At 34.1% G+C, this 24,473-nt stretch overlaps 1 protein-coding gene across 3 annotated transcripts in view; it reads left to right on the forward strand.

The window, feature by feature from the left end:
• Window positions 1-2,106: 2,106 nt before the first annotated feature.
• LOC142320601 (putative defense protein) overlaps window positions 2,107-24,473 on the forward strand; it is a 42,819-nt gene continuing 20,452 nt past the window's right edge. Inside the window, exons 1-3 of one of the 3 annotated variants that reach the window (XM_075358577.1) lie at window positions 2,112-2,191; window positions 4,938-5,017; window positions 13,707-14,033. In XM_075358577.1, coding sequence (XP_075214692.1) covers window positions 13,707-14,033 — 327 coding nt within the window. In that variant the 5' untranslated portion in view covers window positions 2,112-2,191; window positions 4,938-5,017. Of the gene's footprint in view, window positions 2,192-2,263; window positions 2,366-4,937; window positions 5,018-13,706; window positions 14,034-24,473 lie in introns of those variants that run through there. The other 2 variants (XM_075358578.1, XM_075358579.1) reach the window with 2 other exon arrangements.

The following is a 24,473-nucleotide window of genomic DNA, read 5'->3' on the forward strand; positions in this document are numbered from 1 at the left end:
TAAAAGGATAAAATTAAAAAGGTAAAATTAGCATAAAATGAAAATAAATTTGTATAATGTTATCAGATGGCATGACTTTTTAAGAAATGACGACCAATTAAAAAATAATGAAGTAATAAGAAGAGTGAATTTGAGTAAAAAATTAATCAGAACAATTCAGACTGGGAAAGTAACTGGCTAATGTATATCATGAAATGAGGATTGATTAAGGCAAACCAAAATAGGAACAAAGTTACAAAACAAGAGAAGATGGAAAAGAATAAACTGTATATACTCATATGATTTAAAAGAAAGTGAAAGCTTTTAGTAACTTGTAAGTTTACCTGGGAATAGGGGAGAATGAAGACAACCATGGTGTGGGGGCTTGTCTTACGAAAGATAAATGTGTGATTCTATAAAAACTGTAATCTTTTCTTATTGAAGTTAAGGTAACAATGAAGGAATTATAAAAATTACTGTAGGAGTTATTTTATTAATACTAAAAATTAGGTAAATCTTCATAACTAATTTGGCAATTCACCTTATACATTTCCATTTTACTAAGTTCATTTTTTGTACATGTTTAATTTTTCAAAGCATTCTAATTCATTTTTGTTATTATGTAAATTAATCTCTAAAATGTTTAAATTATTCTCAACAATGATGGTATATACGGAGCGTTAATAACATTTTTCAACAGGTAAACATAAAAAAATTAATTTTATCTAATGTTCTTAACTCAACATGATCTATTTTTTGATATGAGATCACCACTTGGGTTAGTTATATTGTAAGTCACTTTTGACATTTTATATATATATATATAAAACACAGAAAGAATTTAATATAAATTTGGATTGAGAAATCATTGTTTTTTATTTTTTATTTATTAGTTTGTGAAAAATTTTGCCTTGATTTTCAGCTCCAAGGGTGAAATAAAGCCATACTGAAGTTCTTGGGACTTAAATTAAGAAAAAATTTGATTTCATATGGATGTGTTTTTTAAAAATTGAATAAAACTGGACCCACAATTGTATCTAACAACTTTTTAGAAAATTATTGTAAAACGCTAAAATTGAATTCTCAAAACACTATTTTTTAGATGTTGACTTTTATTAAAAACAAAGCAGATCAAAATATGCAGAAAAATACTGCATTTATAATTAACCAAAACAATTTATAATTAAACCAAAATGAGAATCCTTTCAATATTGGAAATCATGTAGAAACAAAAAATTCATTAAAAATAAATAAGAAAAATCAAATGAGATGATAACACTAGTATTAATTACATTTTAATATCATTATTTAAATTTAATTTTGCTATGCTAAAAATATTGAAATGATTTTTATTTATTAACAGCTAAGCTGTATATTAAAGAAAGAAATTTTGTTTCTATTAACAAAAGTAAGAAAACTAGAAACTTAATGGTGAGAAAAAGATTGAAAAAAATTTCCCTAAAAACTTGTGTAGGAAAAGTTAAATAGCTGTGTACAATTATAAGTAACCCTTCTAGATTTATAATGCATCTAAGCAAAGCATTCATTAAATTGCTTGGATTAATAAGCTGTTTTGTTAGTACTCATACTGAATTTTAATCTTTGAAATTAACTACCATAAAAATATTATGGAATGCTCTTCCTCATTGTTTAACTGGGCTACTGTATTTATGCAAATTTTCCCATATGCAGTGGATTCAAAGTATGTTATTTCCTTTATAAAACAGCCTTTAATTGAAAATTTTAATTTATTGAGGAAGATAATTACAACATGAAAATGATAAGTAATTGAAAAAAATCAACACTGTAAAGGAATTCATATGTAATCCGTAGAAAATAAATTAATATTTATATTTATCTTTTGTTCTAATAACTGCAGAATATTAACATGTTACAGTTGGTTATTAAAAATGAATAGTTAAGAATAAAAACACACTTTTCTTGAAAATAAGATATTTTTATAGAAAAAAAATTAATTTATCATATCTTATTCATCTTAATAAAAAAAGTAGTAGATCTCTATCAGATAAGATATAGGCCTCTAAACATGATAATACCTGAATTAATGAACCATGTTATCTATAGAAAATAAATAGTGAAATCTTTTAAATAGCTTATCAGTTTTAACATACCTTTTATAGGGGTATAATCGTTAATTTAATAATCTTTTATAAAAAAAATCAAGATGATTTAAAACAAAATTAATAATAATGTAAGTATGGATTATTGTTATTATAATCTGGATATGATAATGATTATTAATATTACTCTGGTTGGAGTTGGCATTCTTCATGTGTTATAAAATTCATCTACCATAAAAATAGCATCTGTTATTGGAATGCAGTCTGTTGTTGCAAGCATGAATAAATAAATAAATAATTTTAATGTAAGTACAGTTTACAGATAGCTCATTTATGGAGCACCACTTACTTTCTAATCAAAGGATTGTTGGTAAAACCTATCTTTGATCTATTAAAATTGGTAACCTAATGATTATTGAGTGTACTAATTTTGCAATGAATTACTTATCTATGTTGATACAGAAATTTAAATATTAAAAGATAAGCTACTAGCCAAACAATCACCTTGTGTATAATGAGTTGGAAATGAGGTAACTAACAGTAAAGTGGTAAAATCTCAGCATTTCATTCAGGAAGTCCCAGGTTTAAATCTGCCAGGATTAGTATTTTACATATTCTACAAAATTTGTACACTAATCCACCTTCAATGTAACTGAATTGATACTAAAAAAGAAATAGCTTCCTAACTAACATCTTAACCTCTAAGAAGTGGAGTAAAACTGTTGGTTCAGAAGTATAAATTTAACTTTATTCATTAAAGAAAATATAATTCATTTTGAAGTTCACTGTTTATAAAAGTGAAAACATAACACTTTTCAACTATTTTGAACATTAACTATACATGATAACACTTTAAAATTACTTAAAAATTATAAATAATTTCTTTGCATTGCATGGAAATTGTTCTTCCTGAGGAAATTTTGAACCTAATAATTCAACTTCTTCATCTAGGACATTGTAATAAATTGAATATTTTAAATTAATCTTTTTTTTATATATAACTGTCTGAGTAAACCTGGTAATGTTTTACTTATCAGAAATAGTACAAACATGGATCATATATTAACTAATATTACTTCTATGTTGTGTGAAGATTTAGTTTATTAAATAGAATGTTTATTACGTTAAAAAATTCTGTGATGGTCTTTCAAACTGATACTTTATATTATTATTATTATTATTTATACAAGAAGAAAACTGAACTCTATTATGTTAGAGTTAACTAGGACAGTGTTTAACTACATTATTTTGTAATAATAAAGTTAATATTAAGAGAATTGTTTTCATTCATTATATAATAATTTTTTAATAAGTAAATACTTAAAAAAGTAATGTGTGCACATACCAGACTTGTTAGTAAAGCTATTGTAAATAAAATATTCATGATTGTTTAATTACTATCATAGATGTGTGTGTTCTACATTTTGTACATTAAAAAATCATTCGTAAATTATAATTGCTTAGATGTGAAGCATTATGAAAAAAACTAATTTTATAATATGAAATTTGTGTATTTTAGGAAATGTTAGTAAGTATATGTAAAAAAATAATTCTACTTATACAAATAAATAAATTTATTTTATTTTTTTATTTTTTACTAAAAACACATGTATAATTTTTATTATTGTCTTACCATGTATTTGTTGTAGGAATATTTTTTCCTATATGTTTTGTTCCATCAGTGTATCTGCATCGTTAGGGAATGAAAATTAGCCACATCTCATTTCATTACTCTACACACAAAAAACACATAATATCAGGTCACAGTATTACATATTAAAGTACTAGCTCCCTGTTGCGTCTTGTCTGTATGGTTACTTGCATTTCCTGTAGCAGTCAATCCTTTTAAGTTTTTCAGTCAAGTAACTGGAAGCAGGTGAGCTAGTTACACCTACAGTAACAGTGGCAGTGGCTGTGTTGGTTGAGCCACAGTGCCTTATACCTTCACACCCCTTAAAAAAACTGGAATTAAAAAACCTAAAAATGGTTTTTAAATATTTATCTGAAGAGTATTTGCAACCCCAAATCTATTGAATATCTCGTTTATTATAGTTGGGACTGGGAAAATTTACAAACATTGTTCAACAAGTTTTATCTTTCTTCGTCCCCTTTCAAGGTCAAATTCAAAATCTAGAAATTGGTTTATTGACATGAAGATTACACTCATCAAAAATCAGGTTGATTTCTTCATTTGTTAGAGAAAAATAAAAAAATAACAGGGTTTTAAAAAAAATTAAAAAATCCTTTTTAACCTTTGAAACTTGGAATTTAAAAAAAAAATGTAGAAATTGGTTTTAAATATTCATGATCATTCACTTCAAACCCAGCTCTCACAGTGATAATACTCACAGTTCACAATTCATTAACGTTTGCCCTTCAACCAGTAAATCTCCATTACAACATATCTATATATATATATATATAAATATTTTAGAGATTTTTTGAGATGAAATATTTCCAAAAACCTTCTCAGTTATGCTAAGAAACATGAGTAAAAATTTGGTTGCAATTGATCGATTAGTTTTTTTTTATCCTGAACAAAAAAAAACCCTCTTCCTCATTATATAATAGTAAAGTAATAATAGTATAATAGTTAAGTACATATTTAAAAAAACATGCAAGATTGTCATGTTATTCAGTCTAAGTTTAGGCCTAAACTAAGTAAGTTTGTTTGAAATAAACTGATCTATTAAATATATTAAAAAATGATTAATGATTAAATATTAATCATTAAATATTAAATAATGATTAAACCTTTAATCTAGCTTCTTTTGTGATGGATAATGGTAAAGTATATTGCTACATAAGTAATATACCTAATTTAATATTTATTATCACTAAGAATATTCTAACACTTTTTTACATATTCTATTACAGTAGCCATCAATTCAAACTGTATGTTAAGTACATAAAACAAATCAAATCCAACCTAAAAGAGTGCAGTAATTAAAAGTAGTGTAAGTATATTTAAAAATACTTCAAAACACCAATATCTGATAGCATATAAGTGTTATGATTTATAATTGCTTAAATGATAAATAATTGTTGTCATATAACAACAATTAATATATCTCTGAAGGAAGAAAGGAGCAAGCTTGGTTTAAAAATGAGTCTGAAATTCCAAAAAAAACTAATTTAACAGTATGAAAAATTACAATACTGTTAGTATCACCATACTATTAGCATTGTAGGCATCATGGATTCCAGAAACTATGTACAATATTTTAAGAACTTTACATTTACAAATTCAAAGAAAACCTGATTGATTATTTTGAAATTTTAGGTTTAAAATACAATAAAAATCTATAAATCACTATGGCAAAATAATAAATTTAAACATTTATTAATAAATTTTAATAATTACAGTCACTTCCTAAATACCTGGAAATATGTTTTCAGATCACCTTTTCAGAACAATGATCTAAAGAAAGGTCTATCTCTTAGGAATATGGCAATAGAACTGTTAATGGTTTTGGTGTTTAAGTGGGGAGGGAATCTGTTTCGTTGGTGGTTAAACAACGATCTGTGCTATTCATTCTTATTTAATAATTACTTTTATCAAATTTACTGTTATTTTTTGAGTATTCAGTTCATGATGACTTTTACATGTGTAAATCTTACTTGGTGTAGCAACCTTGTATGTGTATTCTATCTTATTAGATGTATTTTTTGAACATTGATTCTATTTTGTCTAGTGCTTGTATGTTACTTTTATATTTGAGGGTTGAATGTGTGTGTCCATTCTTCCCAGTGTGGTGTCTAATGGCATATTTGCAGTTTGCTTCACGTATTTCTGGGTTGCTGTATTTATCAGTTTTATTTTAATTGACTAAACTTATTATTTTTTTTAAACTATTGATATCATTTTAGTATGCCTGTACTTTACTCTGAATCAGAATGTCTCAATAAATTTTTATGACTGATATAGTTAGTATTGAATGATAAGTGAGAGATGTCATTGGTATAGGGAAATCTGAAAAATTTTATTGCAATACTCTCGTTTTCGAAATATCTGGTGTCCCCCTTTGAAAAATTTTATATGATCTATGAAGAATACTGTTTCAATATTATCAGTTACTTTAATGTGATTGTTAGGTCATTTACAGTTGTTGTCTAAATAAATAAATAGTAAATAAGTAAAATAAGGAAATACATAATTATAATAAGGAAAATACTTTCTAATAACACCCTATAATAAAGTTATATGTGATCATGATAACATTTTTCGAGATCATATGAATTAGTCATTCAAATTCTCATTAATTAAATTATCTATAGTGAAAATAAAAAAAATGTACTTATAATTAATACTTCCCAAACTTGTCGCTATTTTATTATACTAGGGTGTTCAAAAAGTGATGCAAACTTATAAGAAAATGAGTTTGTTGTTGAAGGTGGCCTCCATTAGGTGATACAAAATTCAATATGATGTTGCATGCTCTTAAAACACATACTATAACATTTGATGAGGAATTGTAGCGACACATCGTTCAACTTCGTTATGCAATTTGGGAATGATGTAAGGATGAGTTTTGTAAGCAGCAACCTTAAGGTGTCCCCACAAGAAAAAGTCAGGGGCAGATAAATCAGGAGACTGAGGGGGCTAACAATCCCTTAGAAATCTCTTGTCCATGAAGACACTGGGCCAAGAAAATCATAGTGTTCTTGGCTATATGAGCCACAGCATTGTCCTGCTGAAAACACGTTTGCTGTAGCCAATCAGCAGATATAATGCTTAGAAATTGTTGTACCGTCTGTGTGTAGTGTAGTGTTCACTGTTCCCTGTGCTGTGAAAGAATGTCATGAAGTTTCACCTGTGTGACATGGCACACTAAACACCTACTTTTTGTCCATGCAGATGAGACTCATGCAGTTAATGGGGATTTTCCATACACCAAATGTGTGAATTTAGTGTATTCACATATCTATCAAGGTGGAACCATGCCTCATCAGACCGAAACCAATCAGCAAGTGCTTCCCCATCTGCGTTACAGATGACATGAACCACTGATGGAAAGCTACATGTTTTCCAGTGTCTGTAGGTAACAACTTGTGAACAACACGAATTCTGCATGGATGCATCACTAAACACTTATGCATTGCAGTATGGGCACTACAAACAGAGAGACTGGACTGGCAGAATAGGCATCGCACAGGCTTCTTGGGACTAACAGAATATGCAGCTTGCATGTCGATCAACTTTTCTGATGTTAGCACTTTTGGTCAACAACTTTTGGCTGCATCTGCTACATTCCCTGTCACTTAAAACATCTTATACAGCTGCTTGATGGAGGACCTGTATGGTGCATTCACACCATACTTTTCTGTGAAGGCATTCTGGATATGGGCATAACTGGCAGACCTAATATATCAGGTGACAACAAATATTCTCTGCTGAATTGTATAACCTGCTACAAAAGAAGGAAACATTCTTCCATAACATTGCGTCACATTCTGAACACATTGTATTACCAAAGAATGTTAACTGTAAAAATATTCTTGAAAATTTTTGTTTGTTTTTTTTAATTGTTCATCTCCACTTGCACTTCTACAGTGAATCCATACCATCATTAGCAGATAGAAATGGCCAGGCAGCAAGAAGTATCAGTGAAAATTAACCTACTAAACAGCAAACAGTTTTTAAAAACAATCTTTGTATGCTGTCTGTAACATGTGAATTTTAACATAGAATTTATTTTAATAAGTCATAACATTAAAATGTAAATTGGATAAAAACATGCTGTCATGAAGTAAGTATTCATAACATATTGTTTTTTCTTGCCCAATAGGAGCCCATCACACTTAGAACTACAAAAATAGAATTAAGAAATAGTGTTGTGATGACAAGCAGATTATATGTATTTGAACTCTTTTATAATTTCTTTACATTCTTTTATAATTCTATCTGTAATCCACTGAGGCCTTGATACTTAACTGCAACACTTATGCGCCTAAAAATAAGATTAATTGTAAATTGTTATAATTTTTTAACTCACATCTGGAAGAAGAAGCTCAGTTGAAATTTTTTGACCATTCACATCACTGACAACATTGTTGGTGGATGTAAGAACCATCTGAACTCATAAATTTTAAATAAAGACCTAGCTGATAGCTGAATACCCACTTTTTGCTGTGCAGAGGAGACTCGTGCAGCTGATGTGGATTTTCGTACACCAAAAGTTTGAATTCAGTACATTTTCATATCCATCAAGGTGGAACCATGCCTTGTCAGACCAAAACCAATCATCGAGTTCTTCTCCATCTGACATTACAAATGACATGGACCACTGGCAGAAAGCTACGTTTTCCAGTGTCTGCAGGTAACAACTCGTGAACAACACGAATTCTGTGCTGATGCATCTTTAAACATTTGTACAATGCTGTGTGGGCACTACCAACAAACAGATCAGACTGATTAGATAGGCATTACACATACTTCTTGGGACTAACCGAATATGCAGCTTGCACATCGATAAGGTTTTCTGGTATTAGCACTTTCAGTTGACCACTTTTGTCTGCATCTGCTGCATTCCCCTGTCTCTTGGAACTTGTCATATAGCCACTTGATGGAGGACTTGTTTGGTGCATGCACACTATATTTTTCTGTGAGGCATGGATCTGGGCAATACTGGCAGCATCTAATATATTGGGAAACAATAACATTCTCTGCTGCATTATTTAACTCATTTTCCTCAATTAAATCTACTACAAAAGGAGGAAACATTCTTCCATAAGGCTGTCACTTTTTGAACACACTAAGAATCATATCAATTACTCAAAATAATTTTTTCATGTTTATTTTAGTTCATTGTTGACTTTTCTCAACGAGTTTAAATACCAGTTTACCTTACTTAATATACTCAATTAATACTATTACAGAAAAATTACTGATTTAGTAACTCACTACTTGATTTAATACCAAATTTAAAGTCAATCTATTAAAAGTTAAGATCGAATGTTATATTTAACTGAGTAGAAACCAAAAAAAATCACTTAATTTCTACATTATAAAAAGTCCAAAAGTAATATTACTGTCCTCTAGTAAATCTACAGATAAAATTTATACTTGTGTGTTTTTAAGAAAAAAACTTTTAAATGTGGTATTTTTATAACTGAAAATTTGCTCCGTAGTATAATCAGGGGTAAAGAATCTGTTCAAGAATGTTTAATGACAAACAGTTTCTTTGGCTATGCTTTTTAATGAACCTGCCCCGTCGATTATACATTCTCTAATTCTCCAAATTTAGAACAACCTTCAGATCTTCAGTCCTCTTCTTCCTTTTCTCCTTTTCCCATTTACAGTAACCTCCATCACAATGGTTAACATTCTTTTTCCTCTTAATTTATGACCAATCCAGTTAAAAGAAGGAAGGACAACTGCCCTTCCTCCTTTTAACCGTTTCCAGTAGTGTTCTTTTTTCCTTTACTCTTTTCAATACATCCTTGTTTCTAGCCACTTAATCTTCCCATTCTTATTCACATCCACAGTTCTGTAGCTTCAATCTTATTCTTCTCTCCACTACCCAATATCCATGCTTCGCATTTGTATAAAAGCACTCTCCGTACATAAGACTTAACCAGTCTTTTCTTTAGATACAAGTCTATTTTGCTATAAAGCAGTTTTTTCTTACTAAAGGCCTCCTTTGCCGTATTCTTGATCTTAATTTCTATATCACCCTCCCAATTATCATTTCACATGCTTTCAGATATCTGTATTTCTCAATTTCTTCTGCCTTCCTTTCTTTTGTTTGCACTTTCATATTCTCTTTGTCATTGATTCTCATAACTTTTAATGAGAATCAATATTAATTCCCTATATTAATTTTCATGCCATATTCCTTCATCACTTCCTTTAATCTAAATATCATCTTCTGCAGGATTTTATTGTCATTTGTCAGTAACACTATGTCATCCAGAAATCTTATACAAATAATCTTCTGACTTTCAATACTTACTCTTTCCCCATCCCACTTTACATTCTAAAATATGTCTACACAAAGATTAAAAAAAACTCATGCAGACACCACATGACGTCCTTATATGCCTATTAAATTACATACACACATTTTTTTAAAATGAAAAGTACATAAAATTTTATTTCATTAATAACTTCTGATATTTTTTAAAAATATTTTTTATTGTTATTATTGAATTATTATTTATTGTAGATTTTTTTTTACAATGAGAGGTTAATATTAATAAATCAATACATTTAAATTAAAAAAAAGGAGATGAAGTTTGATTTGAACTGATGTGCCTTGTAAGATTCAAATATATCATTAATTAAATTTTATGTGGCTATAACTTTGGAACCAATGAAAATAAATGCCACTTATGATATATCGTTGAAAAGCTCTCAATTAGGGCTTACTAATGCCGTTAAGAAAAATCCAAATTTGTTTGGATTCTGGGCTTTTTTGGACACCTGTGGTTTAGTCAATTGCAATCAAAGGAGAGGAGCACAGCTAGATTTTACATCAGTCTTAAATCCAAAAATTCAACATTCTTTGGCTAATCATTTTTGAGTTGTGCGAGATGCATACATACATACAGACGTCATGCTGAAACTAATTAAAATGGATTCAGGTATGGTCAAAATGAATGTTTCTGTTGAAATCTGAAATTTCTTGTGATCACAATACTTCCTTTACTTTGCACAAGGCAGTAAAAACGCGAGAGACAAACAGCACCCTTATCTTACTCTTTTACCCAACTCTATCCAATCTGTAAGGCTGTTGTTTACTTTTGCAGTTGCTTCTTGGTTTAATTAAAATTCATTAATGACACTTCTGTCTTTCCAACCTACTCTTTTTTCTTTTAGAATTTCCATGAGCTTGTCCCTCTTAACTCTATCAAAGGCTTTCTTCATATCTATAAAATATAAACTACTTCCTTTCCCCTTTTCCTGTACCTTTTGCCGATCATCTTGACCAGTCCAATAGCATTCGTAGTTCCTTTCCCTCTTTTGAAACCAAACTGTTGTTCCCAACTGTTCTCTTGCATTATTTTTAAATTTCATTTCAGTACCTTTAGCAATATTTTCACATCATGTGAAATTAGACTTATAGTTCTGTGCCCTACACATCATTTTGTGCCCACATTCTTTAGTAAGGTAATCATAACTGTCTTCATAAAGTCCTCTGGCCACACTCCATGATCGTATATTTTATTAGACATGATTGCTATTTCTTTAAACCTTCCTCTTTCAGACATTTAAAGAGTTTTACAGGTAGTTCATCAATCCCCAGTGATTTTCGGTTTTTCATTAACTTTATTGCTTCCGTTACTTCCATAAATAATATTGGTTGGAAATAGCAAGCTCGTTTACATCATACTCTAATTTTATTGTCAAATCCTTTGGTTTCTCATCTGTCATGTATAGGTTCTTCCTATATTCTTCCCATTTATTCTTCAACTTTTTCTTCCTTGTACACTTCCATACCATCCTTACCTTCAATTTCTCTCATTTTACCTCTACCAATATATTTATTCCCTGTAATAACTTTTTAATTTCTTATATATATATCAAGTCATTTTGCCTTTTTCTTTCTAGATTTTCACTAGCCTCACATTCTTGCCTCAACCAACTTTCTTTAGCTTTCTGTAATTCTCTCCATAACTCATGATTTAATTTCCTGTAGGAAATCGAAAGTAAAATTGTTATCATCTGAAAAATTTACTGTCCAGTATGTAATTTTACAATTCTTTCTAGTAAATTTACCAGTTTAACTGTCATCACTGGTAAAATTACTAACTTTGGAGGAAATACATACTCTGCTCATTATTTTTATATGTTTAGCAAACATGTTTACATGTTTAGCATTATTTTTTTATGAGTAGCACAAAACCAATTTGTCACTTGAGCATGCATTTAAAAGAATAAATGATTGTATCTTTTAATAAATTTTGAAATTTAGAACACTGTACTTTACAAATTATACATTTTTTGTTGATGATTTTTCTTTAAATAAGAAATATCATCATTATTAACAGTTAGCATTATAAAACTAAAAGTAATGGATTTCTGTGCCTTTTTTTTACAAATATTAAATTTACTATCCGAGAACTGAATTTTACTATTTTAGATTAGGAAATGGGGCTCTTATAAGTTAGAATACTTATATTAAAATTTCTAAATATATTTCATTTTCTCCAAGTGATTACCATAATTTCAAGAAAAAACATAATAAATGTGAAAAAAGTAAATAATTGAACATTTAAGGCAGGATGTCAGTATGAGAGTATTGCAATAAAATTTTTCAGATTGTCCTATACCAACGACATCTCCCTGAACTAGTTGTTCAGTATTAAACATATTAGTTCTAAATTTACTGAGACATTCTGGTTTGGAGTAAAGTACTGGCATACAGCAATGATATCATTAGTTTTTGTCACAGTGCAATTTTGAAAAAATACTTATCTGGTGTTCTCCTTCTTTTACATTGCAAATGTTTTTGAGGAGTAATTAAATTTGTCTTCTCAAAAAAGGTAATAAGGGATTGAAAAACTTAAATTTTGGATTAATGTGTCCCTTCATATTAGTCATCCCTTAATATGAACTCAAAGTTTAGTTAAAATTGAACAAGGCATTTTTGCAGTGTTTAGTTTCAGTAGCTATCGCTTAGTTTCAGTTTCTCTAAAAAGTGTACCTTTCCTTGGAAAAGAAAACCTAGCTTTGAGTGTTTCATCTAAACATACTAAAAGTCAGTTTAGTTATGATTGGGCTGTTTCAAAGTTACTTTAAAGCTACTTTATGAATATCAGAGAGCATTACTTACCCCAGAAGTAGTGGCTCTCTGAAAATTACAATTAGTTTTGAGTATTTTTACACAAACTGCTATCAATCAAAGAGTTTGAATAGCAGTCACTTATGCATGAAGAAGTAATATAATTCAATTTCTGCCAAGTAAATAAAATGTAGCTTTAACTTCTGCTTAAACATCCTCAGCATAAATATTCCAGTGTACTTCAAATGTTTACCAATGTTTTAAAGTAAAAGTACAAGATAGGCCGAAACACACAAATCAAAGTTTGCATTCTCTTATATTTTTTTTGGAAAACAGAAATTAAGTTCACAGAATATGATACTTCCAAAAATTTACTGGGGCGCCTTCCATTTCATCATTAGGCTTTCCTTAATTCAGAAACTCTGATATTAGAGTTCAGTATTTTGTAGAAACAATCCATTTTTTATTGGTATTTACAGCAAAAGTAATAGGAAATTAATTTTGAATTATTGATTCAGTTCCATGTAGGTTTTGTTGGAATAATATCTACTGGACTCATAAGGCAGCTGAAGTGTATGGAGGCTTGCTCTGTTTATGTCATCCAAGTGAAGCTGGGTGTGCAGTAACTTGTTTAAAAATAAATCTTTATCAGATTCAATAAGTTGTAATGGTATGTTTATTTTCAAATATGATTTGAGACAGCCACAGAGAATTAAAGTAACAGAAATTCTGTTATATTGAATAAATTGCATTAGAGTAAGATTTTTATAAACCTATCTTAGAAATCAATATTTGCAATAATATTGTTGGTCAGAAATTCCTTATTTCATGTAAAAATAATCAATAGCTCTTAAATTTAATAAAATGTGTTTGTACTTTAATGTGTATAAACTTAAGTTTTGCTGTGTTTTATGTACAGATGGATATATTTTCATTTTTCATTTTCTTTCTTGGAAGTTTAAAATCAGCTTGGAATTATGCAGATGTTCCTGGAGTAAAAGCTTGCTTTAATCTTTATCCTTTGCATGGTTTTGCTAATCAAGATCCTTCAACTAGTCCATATAGAATTTATTTTGATGAGGATTTTGTGCACACGAACGATGTAATCAAAGTTACAATTAATGGAACACAACCATTTAAAGGTTTTTTGATCGAAGCAAGAACTAAACTTTCTAGTATTGAACTTCAAGGAAGATTTTTGAATACTGAAGATGCTGTTAACATGCACTGCGGACATGGTAGGGAGGTAATAACAAGTTTTGTATTATACATTTTGTATCATATGCTTGAATGTTGTTTTAATGAATTTGAATTTGGTAAAATATTGAATGAAATTTTTATGTATATTTTTCAATGCAATTTTGTAAAATTGATTATACACTTTTTCATAGTCAAGAGGGACTTGATGCTATTCTGAGAACTACATATTCACAAAAATGCAATCATTTTATATCCAAAAATCTCCAAATATCTTGAATATCTGGTGCTTCCTGGTAAAATTAAGTAAGAATAAAATGTCAACAGATAATGCAAATTTTAATAATCTAGTTCCTGTAGAAAACTATAATTCAATAATGGTTGAGTAATTTTTATGTACGTTTTTGAAATTTATTAATGGCTAAAAACTGTAAGAGTTGAAATCGTTTAAGAAATACTGCAGTCACCTGGTTTTTGATTTTACATTATCTTAAGAGTTTTGGTTTCCAATTTACTTGTAATTATATTGTTCTTGTGGATTAGCTGCTGAACTGTCACTTGGCTAAAATCCAATACGTTTCTGAATAAGTTAGCTCGTACTGAGGTTTTATGCTTGGCTAATGATATGGTAATGTTGCAGTTCTTCAGTCTTAAAACATAACCTACCAGGTTGGTGTAGTGGTGAACACGTCTTCCCAAAACATCTGATTTGAAAGTGGAGAGTTCCAACATTCAAGTCCTAGTACAGGCATTACTTTTATATGTATTTGAATACTTGATCGTGGATACTGGTGTTCTTTGGTGGTTGGGTTTCAATTAACCACACATCTCAGGAATGGTCGAACTGAGACTGTACAAGACTACACTTCATTTACACTCATACATATCATTCTCATTCATCCTCTGAAATAATACCTGAACGGTGATTCCTGGAGGCTAAACAAGAAAAGAAAGAAAAGTCTTTAAAACATAGTTGAAGAGGCGTACATAGATGTTTTGATTCATCACATCCCAACTTCTTTCTTGATTCTGTGTCCAAAACCAATGGTGACGATTAATGTTCTTCAAATGAATTCAAAGGGTCAGGAGGAAATAAATTCTGAGATTGTCATAAAATTTAACAACTCCATTTTTTTACTGATCACTTTTTTTAGATGTTTATTTCTTGGTTATAATGTTTTTTTTTTTAGATGATTGGCCTATTTTTGTATATTATTTGGTTTTCAACAATGGGAAACCATTTGTTAATGTAATTCAAAGTCATACCAAGACATATATAGCATATCTAACTGAGGTACAAATGAAATCCATTTTCAAATATTTTTCTTCATTTCACTTATAAAAATGTTTCTGGTGCTTAATTCTGTTGCATTTACATCCATATTTCTCCTAAAAGTTTAAAACTGAAATGACACTTTTTTCACTTTTTTTGCGTAGATTTTTTTCTATATTGGTCACATTTGTTGATGAGATTATCATATCTTATTTGCTAATGATCTCATCTCAATTGTATCACTGCATTTATCTAATTTATTTATCTTTTTATGATCAAAACTTCTATTTCACTCTGGTTGTTTAGATTCCTAAATTTTTTGTGGTATTAGCAGCTTTTGATTTCATTTATTTGTATTTCTATTGAATAGACAACTAGTTATTCCTATTTCCCTGTTTTATTCTATACCTAGGATTTCGTCATCACTAACATTTTCTAACGCTATATTATTATTTTTTTTTTTTACTGATGAGTTAATTCCAACACAGAGACTTAAAAAGAACCTTGTATTTGGACATTTTTAGTGTATGAAAAATACCAGATTTAATTGAGGTTGGAACCCAGGACTTCAGGATGAACAGTCAAGACACACCCACTTTACAGAAAATGGCAATTTTTTAAATTTTATTTTGTCTTTATTTACTTGTATCTGTAATATTACAAGTATTAGAAAATTCAAATTGCATTAAAATTACTACACAAAAAAAATTCTTTTATCACAATACTATACATAAGTCAGAATTAATATTTATTTTTTTCGATTCTCAAGTGATAATTCCAAGTTTTTTCAAAATAATAATAATTTTTTTTTTTTGCGGAGGGAGGTAGAAATGCATTTACGCACGGAATGTTGGATTTCCACTGATGGTATTATCCAATCATCATCAGCAGACTACCGTCTAAAACCACTTACTTCCCTTTTCTTTCGATTTCTCTTTCCCTTTCGGTTTCGACCCGGAATCGTTTAGCACATTACGTTTACTTCCAGCCGAGTCCTCCTATACTAGCCTGAGAAGGCCTACCTAATTTTCAGGGCTATCCAGGTCACCCTTCTTGGTGCTGAGAATGCTGTCGACGAATCGGGCTACACTCTCCCAGCTGCTCAGGTTACGGAGTATCATCGTAAACACATTGTGGGGGCGCAGTATTCAGAGATCCGTCTCTAGTGTCCCTCGATCTGCCGTCCACCGAGCACATTTGTAAAAGGTGTGCTCGGCGTTGTCTCGTACACCGGGTAATAGAGGCAGCTGGGGGACGCGGCGTTTCCCTATGACATTCAGACGATTAAGGATCAATTTTTAATTAATGATTAAAAGGGCCCGAATCATGTCGCTCCACTGTGCAGAGTTGAAAGCGTTTTTAAAGTCCAATGTAAAGAGAACGCCAACACGTCGCGAAAAATGGTTGTGGTTGTCTGCTCGTTGCACTGCCTCAACAACATCTTGAACTGCATTTAGGGCCGACCGACCGTGCCGAAACCGTACTGATTAGATGACAGGCCACCTATATGATTCATTGCCGCAACCAGTCTTTTCTTTAACAGTTTCTTCAATACCTTCCCAGCTGTGTCAAGCATACACAATGGGGGTTAGGAGGACGGCGACTCCTGGGTCTCCTTTGCCATTGGGAATCAGCGCAAGACGCGCGGTCTTCCATCTGGTGTTGAAAGCCTCTCTAGACATGCATTATTTATGTCTAGAAGCAGACGGGCCTGCAGCGCCATACAAGCTTGATCATTTTCTGCCTTTCAGCGACCGTAGGACTCTCTCCAGTTCCTCCATTGAGAAGAGCGAGAAGTCGCCGAATAATAATAATAATCTCCAGAAGAGAAGTCCCGCCGTGGTTGATGTCTACGGTGAAGGGCCGCATAGACTTGAAGGAGAAGATAGAGCAGGCCAGACGTTTATAATCCAAATGCTTTTCGACGACTGATTGCAGAATTTAAAAATTTCACCATGTATTCACTGTTGGGTTGAAGACTGAGGACGGCGTCGGAAGCTTGTTAGTCGTATATGACGAATCCCACTTTTGGGGCTTATCTGCAATAGCCAGTATCGCAATTCAACAAGTTCTTCGTTATGTATTACATTACAACTATGAGAGACTGCTTCTCTGCTCAGATTCCTTAAGTGCATTCACTGCTTTAAGCAGTGGATTCTTGCATGATGTATTTGTTCAGGACATATTGGCAGCATTTAAAAACCTTAAAGATAACTGCAAACAATGCATCTTGATATGGACACCTGGCCACGTCGGTATTTCTGGTAATGAAGCAGTTGATAAAGCAGCCAAACAAGCGGCAAACAAACAAGTTCGATATTACATTAGTTCGACTGGATGGCTTTAAAAACTACAGTAAACAAGTCGTAAGAAAGGAATTGATAAGGAGGTGGGGTGCGCTTACTACGAGGCTTAATTGCATTAATAATACCTATCTCACTTCACATTAAAACAGAAAAGCAGACCAATTCGTCAAGAAGAAGTACCCCTTACAAGGCTTCGAATAGGTCACACCAGACTTTTTTTTCCGTAGGAAGTGGGAACATTTAGCTGAACCAAACGCCCAGCAGCCCGCACATACTGAGTGTGTGGGGTTCACCGCCTATGCGGTGGGACCCACTAAAAACCCACTCCCTCACGCAGGGTGGTGCTGGAATTAACGTAAAGGCATAACATCAGCACCACCTGCGTCACAGGCACACTTCTCATACACATCAATATTTACATAACACATTCAGACAATATTTACACTCAATATTTACAATTAATAATATATACAACTCAGAATTCATAATAATTAATAATATATAATATATACATCTCAACCCCGTAGGGGGAAGACGCCCACCTTGTGACGTTACCGGTCACCGCACCACCCCTTCCCTTCCAAGCCCTGAGGGGCTTTACCGGAGGTCGTCTTTAGACTCTCTAACTAACTACAACTTACAGTCAACAGCCAGGCCTCGGTTGGGATGACACCGATGTAAATGCCTCAGCAGACATTTGCATCAGTAAATACATATAAAATTTCGCCTTAACATAGGCCTTAAACGGTCATCTTCACATCCAACCCAACATGATTCCCTCAAACTAACTAGCCGAAACCGCGGAAGCGCGAACCCCACGCCTACTTGACAACACTGTTCGTGACTGTGAATGCCTCAGAAAACGAACCAGTTTAAAGTTAAATCAGTGCTACACTCATACCAATCAAAATTGTGTTTTACGCAACATAGAAATTCAGACCTACACCCACATAAGTCGACCAGTTTAGGTCACCTAACAAGGGGAACGCAACCTCACTCCGGTCCGCGCAGGAGCCAGGGACAAACCCCGTACCCCCACCTGGTCCCATCATGGTGTCTCGCGTGGCATTAACAAGTCTCGATCAGGACCGCCACCGGCAGAGGAAAGCCACCCCCCCGGTCGCACGGGCCACAATTCCTCGGCAGCGCAGCCACCCCCATTAGCGAGAGCCCCAAATCGAATCACAAACAATACTATAACCGTGGCACAATGCCAGTGCGCCTACTTCCAACCAATCCAATGGCCACTCGGGATCTTACCACGATCGAGTAGCTCGATCAAACTCCCTCTGCAGACCTACACACCGCAAGGACGTGAAGAAAACCAGCCACTATAGACCATTCCTCGCGGATCATCCAGTTGGTACGGAGATCCAGAAAGGAATGTATTCTCTCAAGTACCCTAACAGCTCGTGAATGTTCGACCTCGTATCGGGGACAGACGTAGAGGGTGTGGTCCACTGTATCATTAGTCCCGCAATCCGGGTATTGACCGAATCCACCAAACGAAACCTAACCAAATTCGCCCTTAAGACACCATGCCCGGAGAAAAACTGTGTGATATACCGATTGGGGGAGACCCATCTAGCACCCTTATAAAATACTAGGCACACGCAGTTCATCCCCACCTCACCCATTGAATGCATTAGCAACATTCAAGAAAACGATCAGGGGAATCTTTCTCACATTCCTAGACCCCTGGCCGCGCCACCACCACCTCTGTTACTTTTTTAACAGCATTCACTGCTCTTCTTCCTTTACGGAAGCCATATTGATTGTCCGAGAATCCCCCAGTTCTCTCTAACTCTTCCTGCAGCTTGTTTACCAGAATAACTTAAAAAGGTTTTTCCAGACTAGATCAACTAGTAATTTTTTTGCAGAGCGACTTCTCTTTCTTCTCTCCTTCCTATTCTCCTCTGTCGCTGCAGCCTCAATTAACTCACTTGCCGTTGAGCCCTTGGAGCTGCATGCGTACTGAAGCGCCTGCTGTTGCATATTCCGGCTTCTTTTAACCATTTTCCCGGTAACAGAGCTTACACGCAATTGCTTACACTCAGCTATATAATAGCTTACCTATATAAGCTACTAATAGTCTCATAGCAGTAGTCTGTTATCAAGGAGATAATCAACTGTTTTCCATTATCACTAAAATTATAATTAATTAAAATTAGTGTACTTCTAAAAATGTTAAATATAATCAACGTAGATAACAGTTAACAATACTTAAACTACACGATAAGAAATAAAATTCTGATAGTCCACACTGCATTACAAACGCACACACTAACACACAGAGAACAATGAAAAGCAATTTTAAACCTTATTGCGAACCGACAATAAAGCTATAAAAAAACAAAAACACTACAAACAAAGGTCGTCCGTTATCCAAACTCTTTGTATATATGAAAAACACGTCCAAATAATCAACCACAGTTACCAATGTGCAGTCCCATACAGAAAACCCGCAAAATCCGATCCAAAACTAAATAAACACAGAGCAATATAGATCACGTCTACACTCAACAAAATCTCCCACTCGACTCCCAGATCACATCAGACTTACTTCGACCTATATGATAACAGGAGAATAGAGACTAATATGTGAAAGCTATGACACATATCTCACAGTGAAACATATAATAGAAGAGTACACATTGTAAAGAGACCTCAAAGTGAGGCTCAATCTAACCGAGAAATCGGCTCATGATTTATCATATAATGAGAAAAGAAAAAAGAAATTGATCGAGTTTCTCAGAGGAAGCCGTTTGTTGTAGCGATTATTAGTCATTCATTATCATAAATAATTCGTTGAAACCAATTTAATTGTGTTTGTGTCTTAACTCTAATTCTGTTTTCTCCAGTTTTGAGTTTTGGTGTTTTTAGTGTAGTTGACGAATCTATTTAAGAATGTGTTTTAATAGTTGCAGACCTAGTCACTTTCATAAGAGAGGGAGTGCTTTTAATTTGTGACAAGGGCTAATAACCATAACAGTCGATGTCCACTATTTTCCGAAAAAAAAAAATAATAATAATGCCCGGATAAATTCAACCCTATGTCCGTGCAACAAAATCTACGCACACGTCCGGGGCGGGCAACATGGTTCTTCGGTACCTGCACTTATGTCGGCCAACGGGGAAATAGTCTTGCTCAGGAACTACGTTTGGAGTATGGGATTGGCGGTCCCGAGCTTTCGAGCTGGTTGTGGTTGTGCTTCTCGGTTTCGTTGGTTGCAGTGGAGGTGGGAAGCATGACCGTGATCTGTTTGCCGACTCTGGGCGGAGTGTAGACTGGGAGTGTCTATCCCTCTGCTTGGTTGTGGAGCCGGGTTGAGGGTGAGCTTGCTCTGCCGAAGTCTTACTAGATGTGTCCAGTGTGTGTCAGTCACTTAGGTCCTTGGCAGGGTTGTCCCATGAGTAAGGGTAGCGGAGGAGCCCTTACTGCTGCGTGTGAGCCCTGAGATGTCGGTAACGTGGGTCAGGCAGTACCTGACTCCCTGGCCCGGGTTAAATTTATGGCAGGCGGCTGACTGGGGGAACCCAGGCAGGATCAATAATCTGGGGCACGCCCAACCGTCTCTTCGCTCACACCTTGCAACATATTGACTGGCGAAGCATAGACCATGGAAACAACAACCTCCACAACTTCCGTGGCAAAGGGTCCAAGTAAAAACTCTCGTTCTGGAGAACCTCGTTCTTCGGTAGCGAAGAGGAGGAAGTGTTAAGTTTAGTGATAAGGAAGAGTTTATAGTTCTAGAAAAGAAGGATCGAACTAAGCTTCGACCTAATAATGGAGGACCTATTCCTAAGTATTTAATAATAACGAGAAAGGATGGTGATTTTCTAAGATCAGCGCATTCGTGATAGCTCGTGGCATCACCGAAACAGGTGGATACAAGGAAGACTCCGACGGGATTATTTGTTGAAACCGTTAACGACTTACAGTCGTCTCGATTAATAAAAGCAAAGAAGATTCGACGTTGAGGTTGTACCCCACGGTACTCTAATTACCTCTAAAGAAGTAGTTGTGTGCAGAGATTTGCTTAACTCCACCATGAAATTGTTGATGAACTTTACGGATAGGAAGTCATTGCATGGCGACGGCTAAACACTCGACGAAACGAAGAACTCTTCGTCACACGTGTTAACATTTAACAGACCTAAATGTCCGGAGAAAATCAGGTTTTCATTGGCTTGATGTGCGTCCGTTCATCTCAACACCGTTGCGGTGTTTCAGATGTCAAAAATTCGGACACACGGCTGCGAGATGCACGAGGAAACAGATTTGCATGTATGCCAACCCGTTGCACCCGAATGATCCGTGCAGGGATCCGCCGATATGTGTAAACTGTAGTGGACAACATAGCGCAGGATCAAGGAATTGTCCAAAATATAAGGAAGAAATTACGATTCAGGAAGTAAAGATCGTTCAGAAGGTCAATTATTTTGAAGCTAGGAAAATCGTGCATAGCAGAACGCCAAAGACCACGACTTATGTACAGGTTGCTGCTGCTCCTGCAGTTACGTCAAACCAAAGGACGTGGTAACAGAACTGGCGCCAGTCTTAACAACATTGGTAGAAAGAATAATTGATCAGAAATTAAAGTACTGAACATTTAGGGACAGCAGCCCAAAGTTGTTTAAAACAAAAGCAGACCTGCCAAAACAACAGTGTCTTACTTCATCGAAAAATGAGCCCACGATTAATTCAAAGACTATGCAATTTCAAACAAAAATGAACCTGAAATTAAAGTTCAAATTGAACAAATCTCAACTCCGGTTCCCGTGAAACCGGAAATACCAATCTTAGAAAAGGAAGATTTAAGAAAAACTACAATGGAGCCTCCGAAATCACAGAGGTCTTTAGCTGAGAGGGCGAGACACTCGGCCGCCTCACATGTTTTTGCAGTGAGTACATCTAGTCTCGACTGTGATGTGCTTCTGGCTGCACCAATGGAGCCGGTGTCATCCGATATCGGCAGCAGGAGTTCCTTCCCGTTTTTCACCGGAGGAACTGAAGGATCGATTTCGGATGAATCAGACGCCGCAGAATTTGATATCGAGGTCTTCAGGAAAATAGAGAACAAGAAAAAAGGATGGCCTAAAGGGAAACCAAGGTGATAGATTTAAGTAAGAGAAAGATCAAATATTTCAATCAAGAATTTTATAATTAAATATATTTTTTAATATTTTATTAATATAGATTTTTGAGGTTTTAATGTAAGTGTTTTTTATGTGATGTTAAATGGCAAGGGCCCTTTACACCCTTGTCATACTTCGTTTAATAGATTCTTTGATGTGTGTTTTAATTTTCATCACAGACAAGTTCATGTTTTTAGAGTTTTGAATAAATTTCGTAATAAATGGCTAGAAAGATTTTAAAATGACAAGGGCCTTTACACCCTTGTTATGATGTGTTTTCGGGGTTTTCAATAAACATTGACCAATATTTTTAAATGCTCTTTTTGACAAGACAAGTCCTTGACTATGTCACCTGTGTTCTGTTTTCCGGGGAGGAAAAGATATTTTGTCTATTGACTACGTCGCTAGCGTTTTTACCAGGAGAGAATAACTAGTTTTCCTTTTTTGTTGTGGAAGGGGCTAATGACTATAGCAGTCGATGCCCCTGAAGTTAAAAAAAAAAAACAAAAACATAATAATGCCCTTCCTTTCCTTTCCTTTCTTTTTCCTGTTTAGCCTCCGGTAACTACCGTTTAGATAATACTTCAGAGGATGATATGTATGAGTGTAAATGAAGTGTAGTCTTGTACATTCTCAGTTCGATCATTCCTAAGATGTGTGGTTAATTGAAACCCAACCACCAAAGAACACCGGTATCCACGATCTAGTATTCAAATCCATGTAAAAATAACTGGCTTTACTAGGACTTGAACGCTGGAACTCTCGACTTCCAAATCAGCTGATTTGGAAAGACGCGTTCACCACTAGACCAACCTGGTGGGTTACATAATAATGCCCTGAGGTAGATAATTCCCACGTCCAGAACTTAACACCTACGTTCCTCGTCCAGGGCGGAAACAGCTGTACATAAGTACGATTGTTAATGTTGGCCAACAGGGCTCCGAGTAATTTCCTCGGAGATGGAAAATTTTCTGCCTAATTCCACCTTCAGGACGTATTCAAAGACTGGATTTTTCGGCTACCTATAGATACGAAAAGTTAATTGATTAAAGAAATGGATTCACACCATCTTTACAGCTGGGGATGTGGTGGCCAGGGTTGAAGTGATTGCAGGGGTAACGGAGGCTCTTTCGCTGTCCATATGCCCCCCGCGATGGCAAGCATGTAGCTAAGGTGCCCATGTATGTCGGTGCATCGGAGCCCTGAAAACTACGGTATGTAGGAGCCTGGAGTCAGTGCAGAGATTGTGCATCCGCTCTCTGCCAGGACATATACCGGTTCCACCGCAGTACCGGACCGGACCTCCAAGGTTGGTATCCCTGGAGTGAGGGTGTACCCCGGTGGCTAGCCTTGCTACAGAAGGGATTAAATTATCATGCAGCATGAGCAAACTAACGTAACAGAGGGCTCAAGAAAATATCCACGTTTGGAACCAGCCGTTCACCTGAGGCGAAACGGAGAAAGAGTGCTAAGTCAAGACGGCTAGAAAATGATGCTAAGCGCTTGCAAAGAGCTTTTTTCAAGAGTAATGTACCAAAACCAAAGTATTTGGTTATTACGAAGATGGAAATTTCTCGAGGGTAACCCCTTTTCTCATTGCTCGAGAAATAACTAAATGTGCTGTAGGTGTAGTTAAAGAAATAAGAAAAACTTATAATGTAATGCGTATTGAGACTACTAATGATGCACAGTCACAGAGAATCCTAGGGCTCAAGAATATTGGTGATTTTGCTGTGCATGTCGATCCGTACGGCGCCCTCAATACCTCAAA

The sequence above is a fragment of the Lycorma delicatula genome, chromosome 2 (assembly GCF_047948215.1).
Source record: "Lycorma delicatula isolate Av1 chromosome 2, ASM4794821v1, whole genome shotgun sequence".
NCBI classification, from domain to species: Eukaryota; Metazoa; Arthropoda; class Insecta; order Hemiptera; family Fulgoridae; genus Lycorma; species Lycorma delicatula.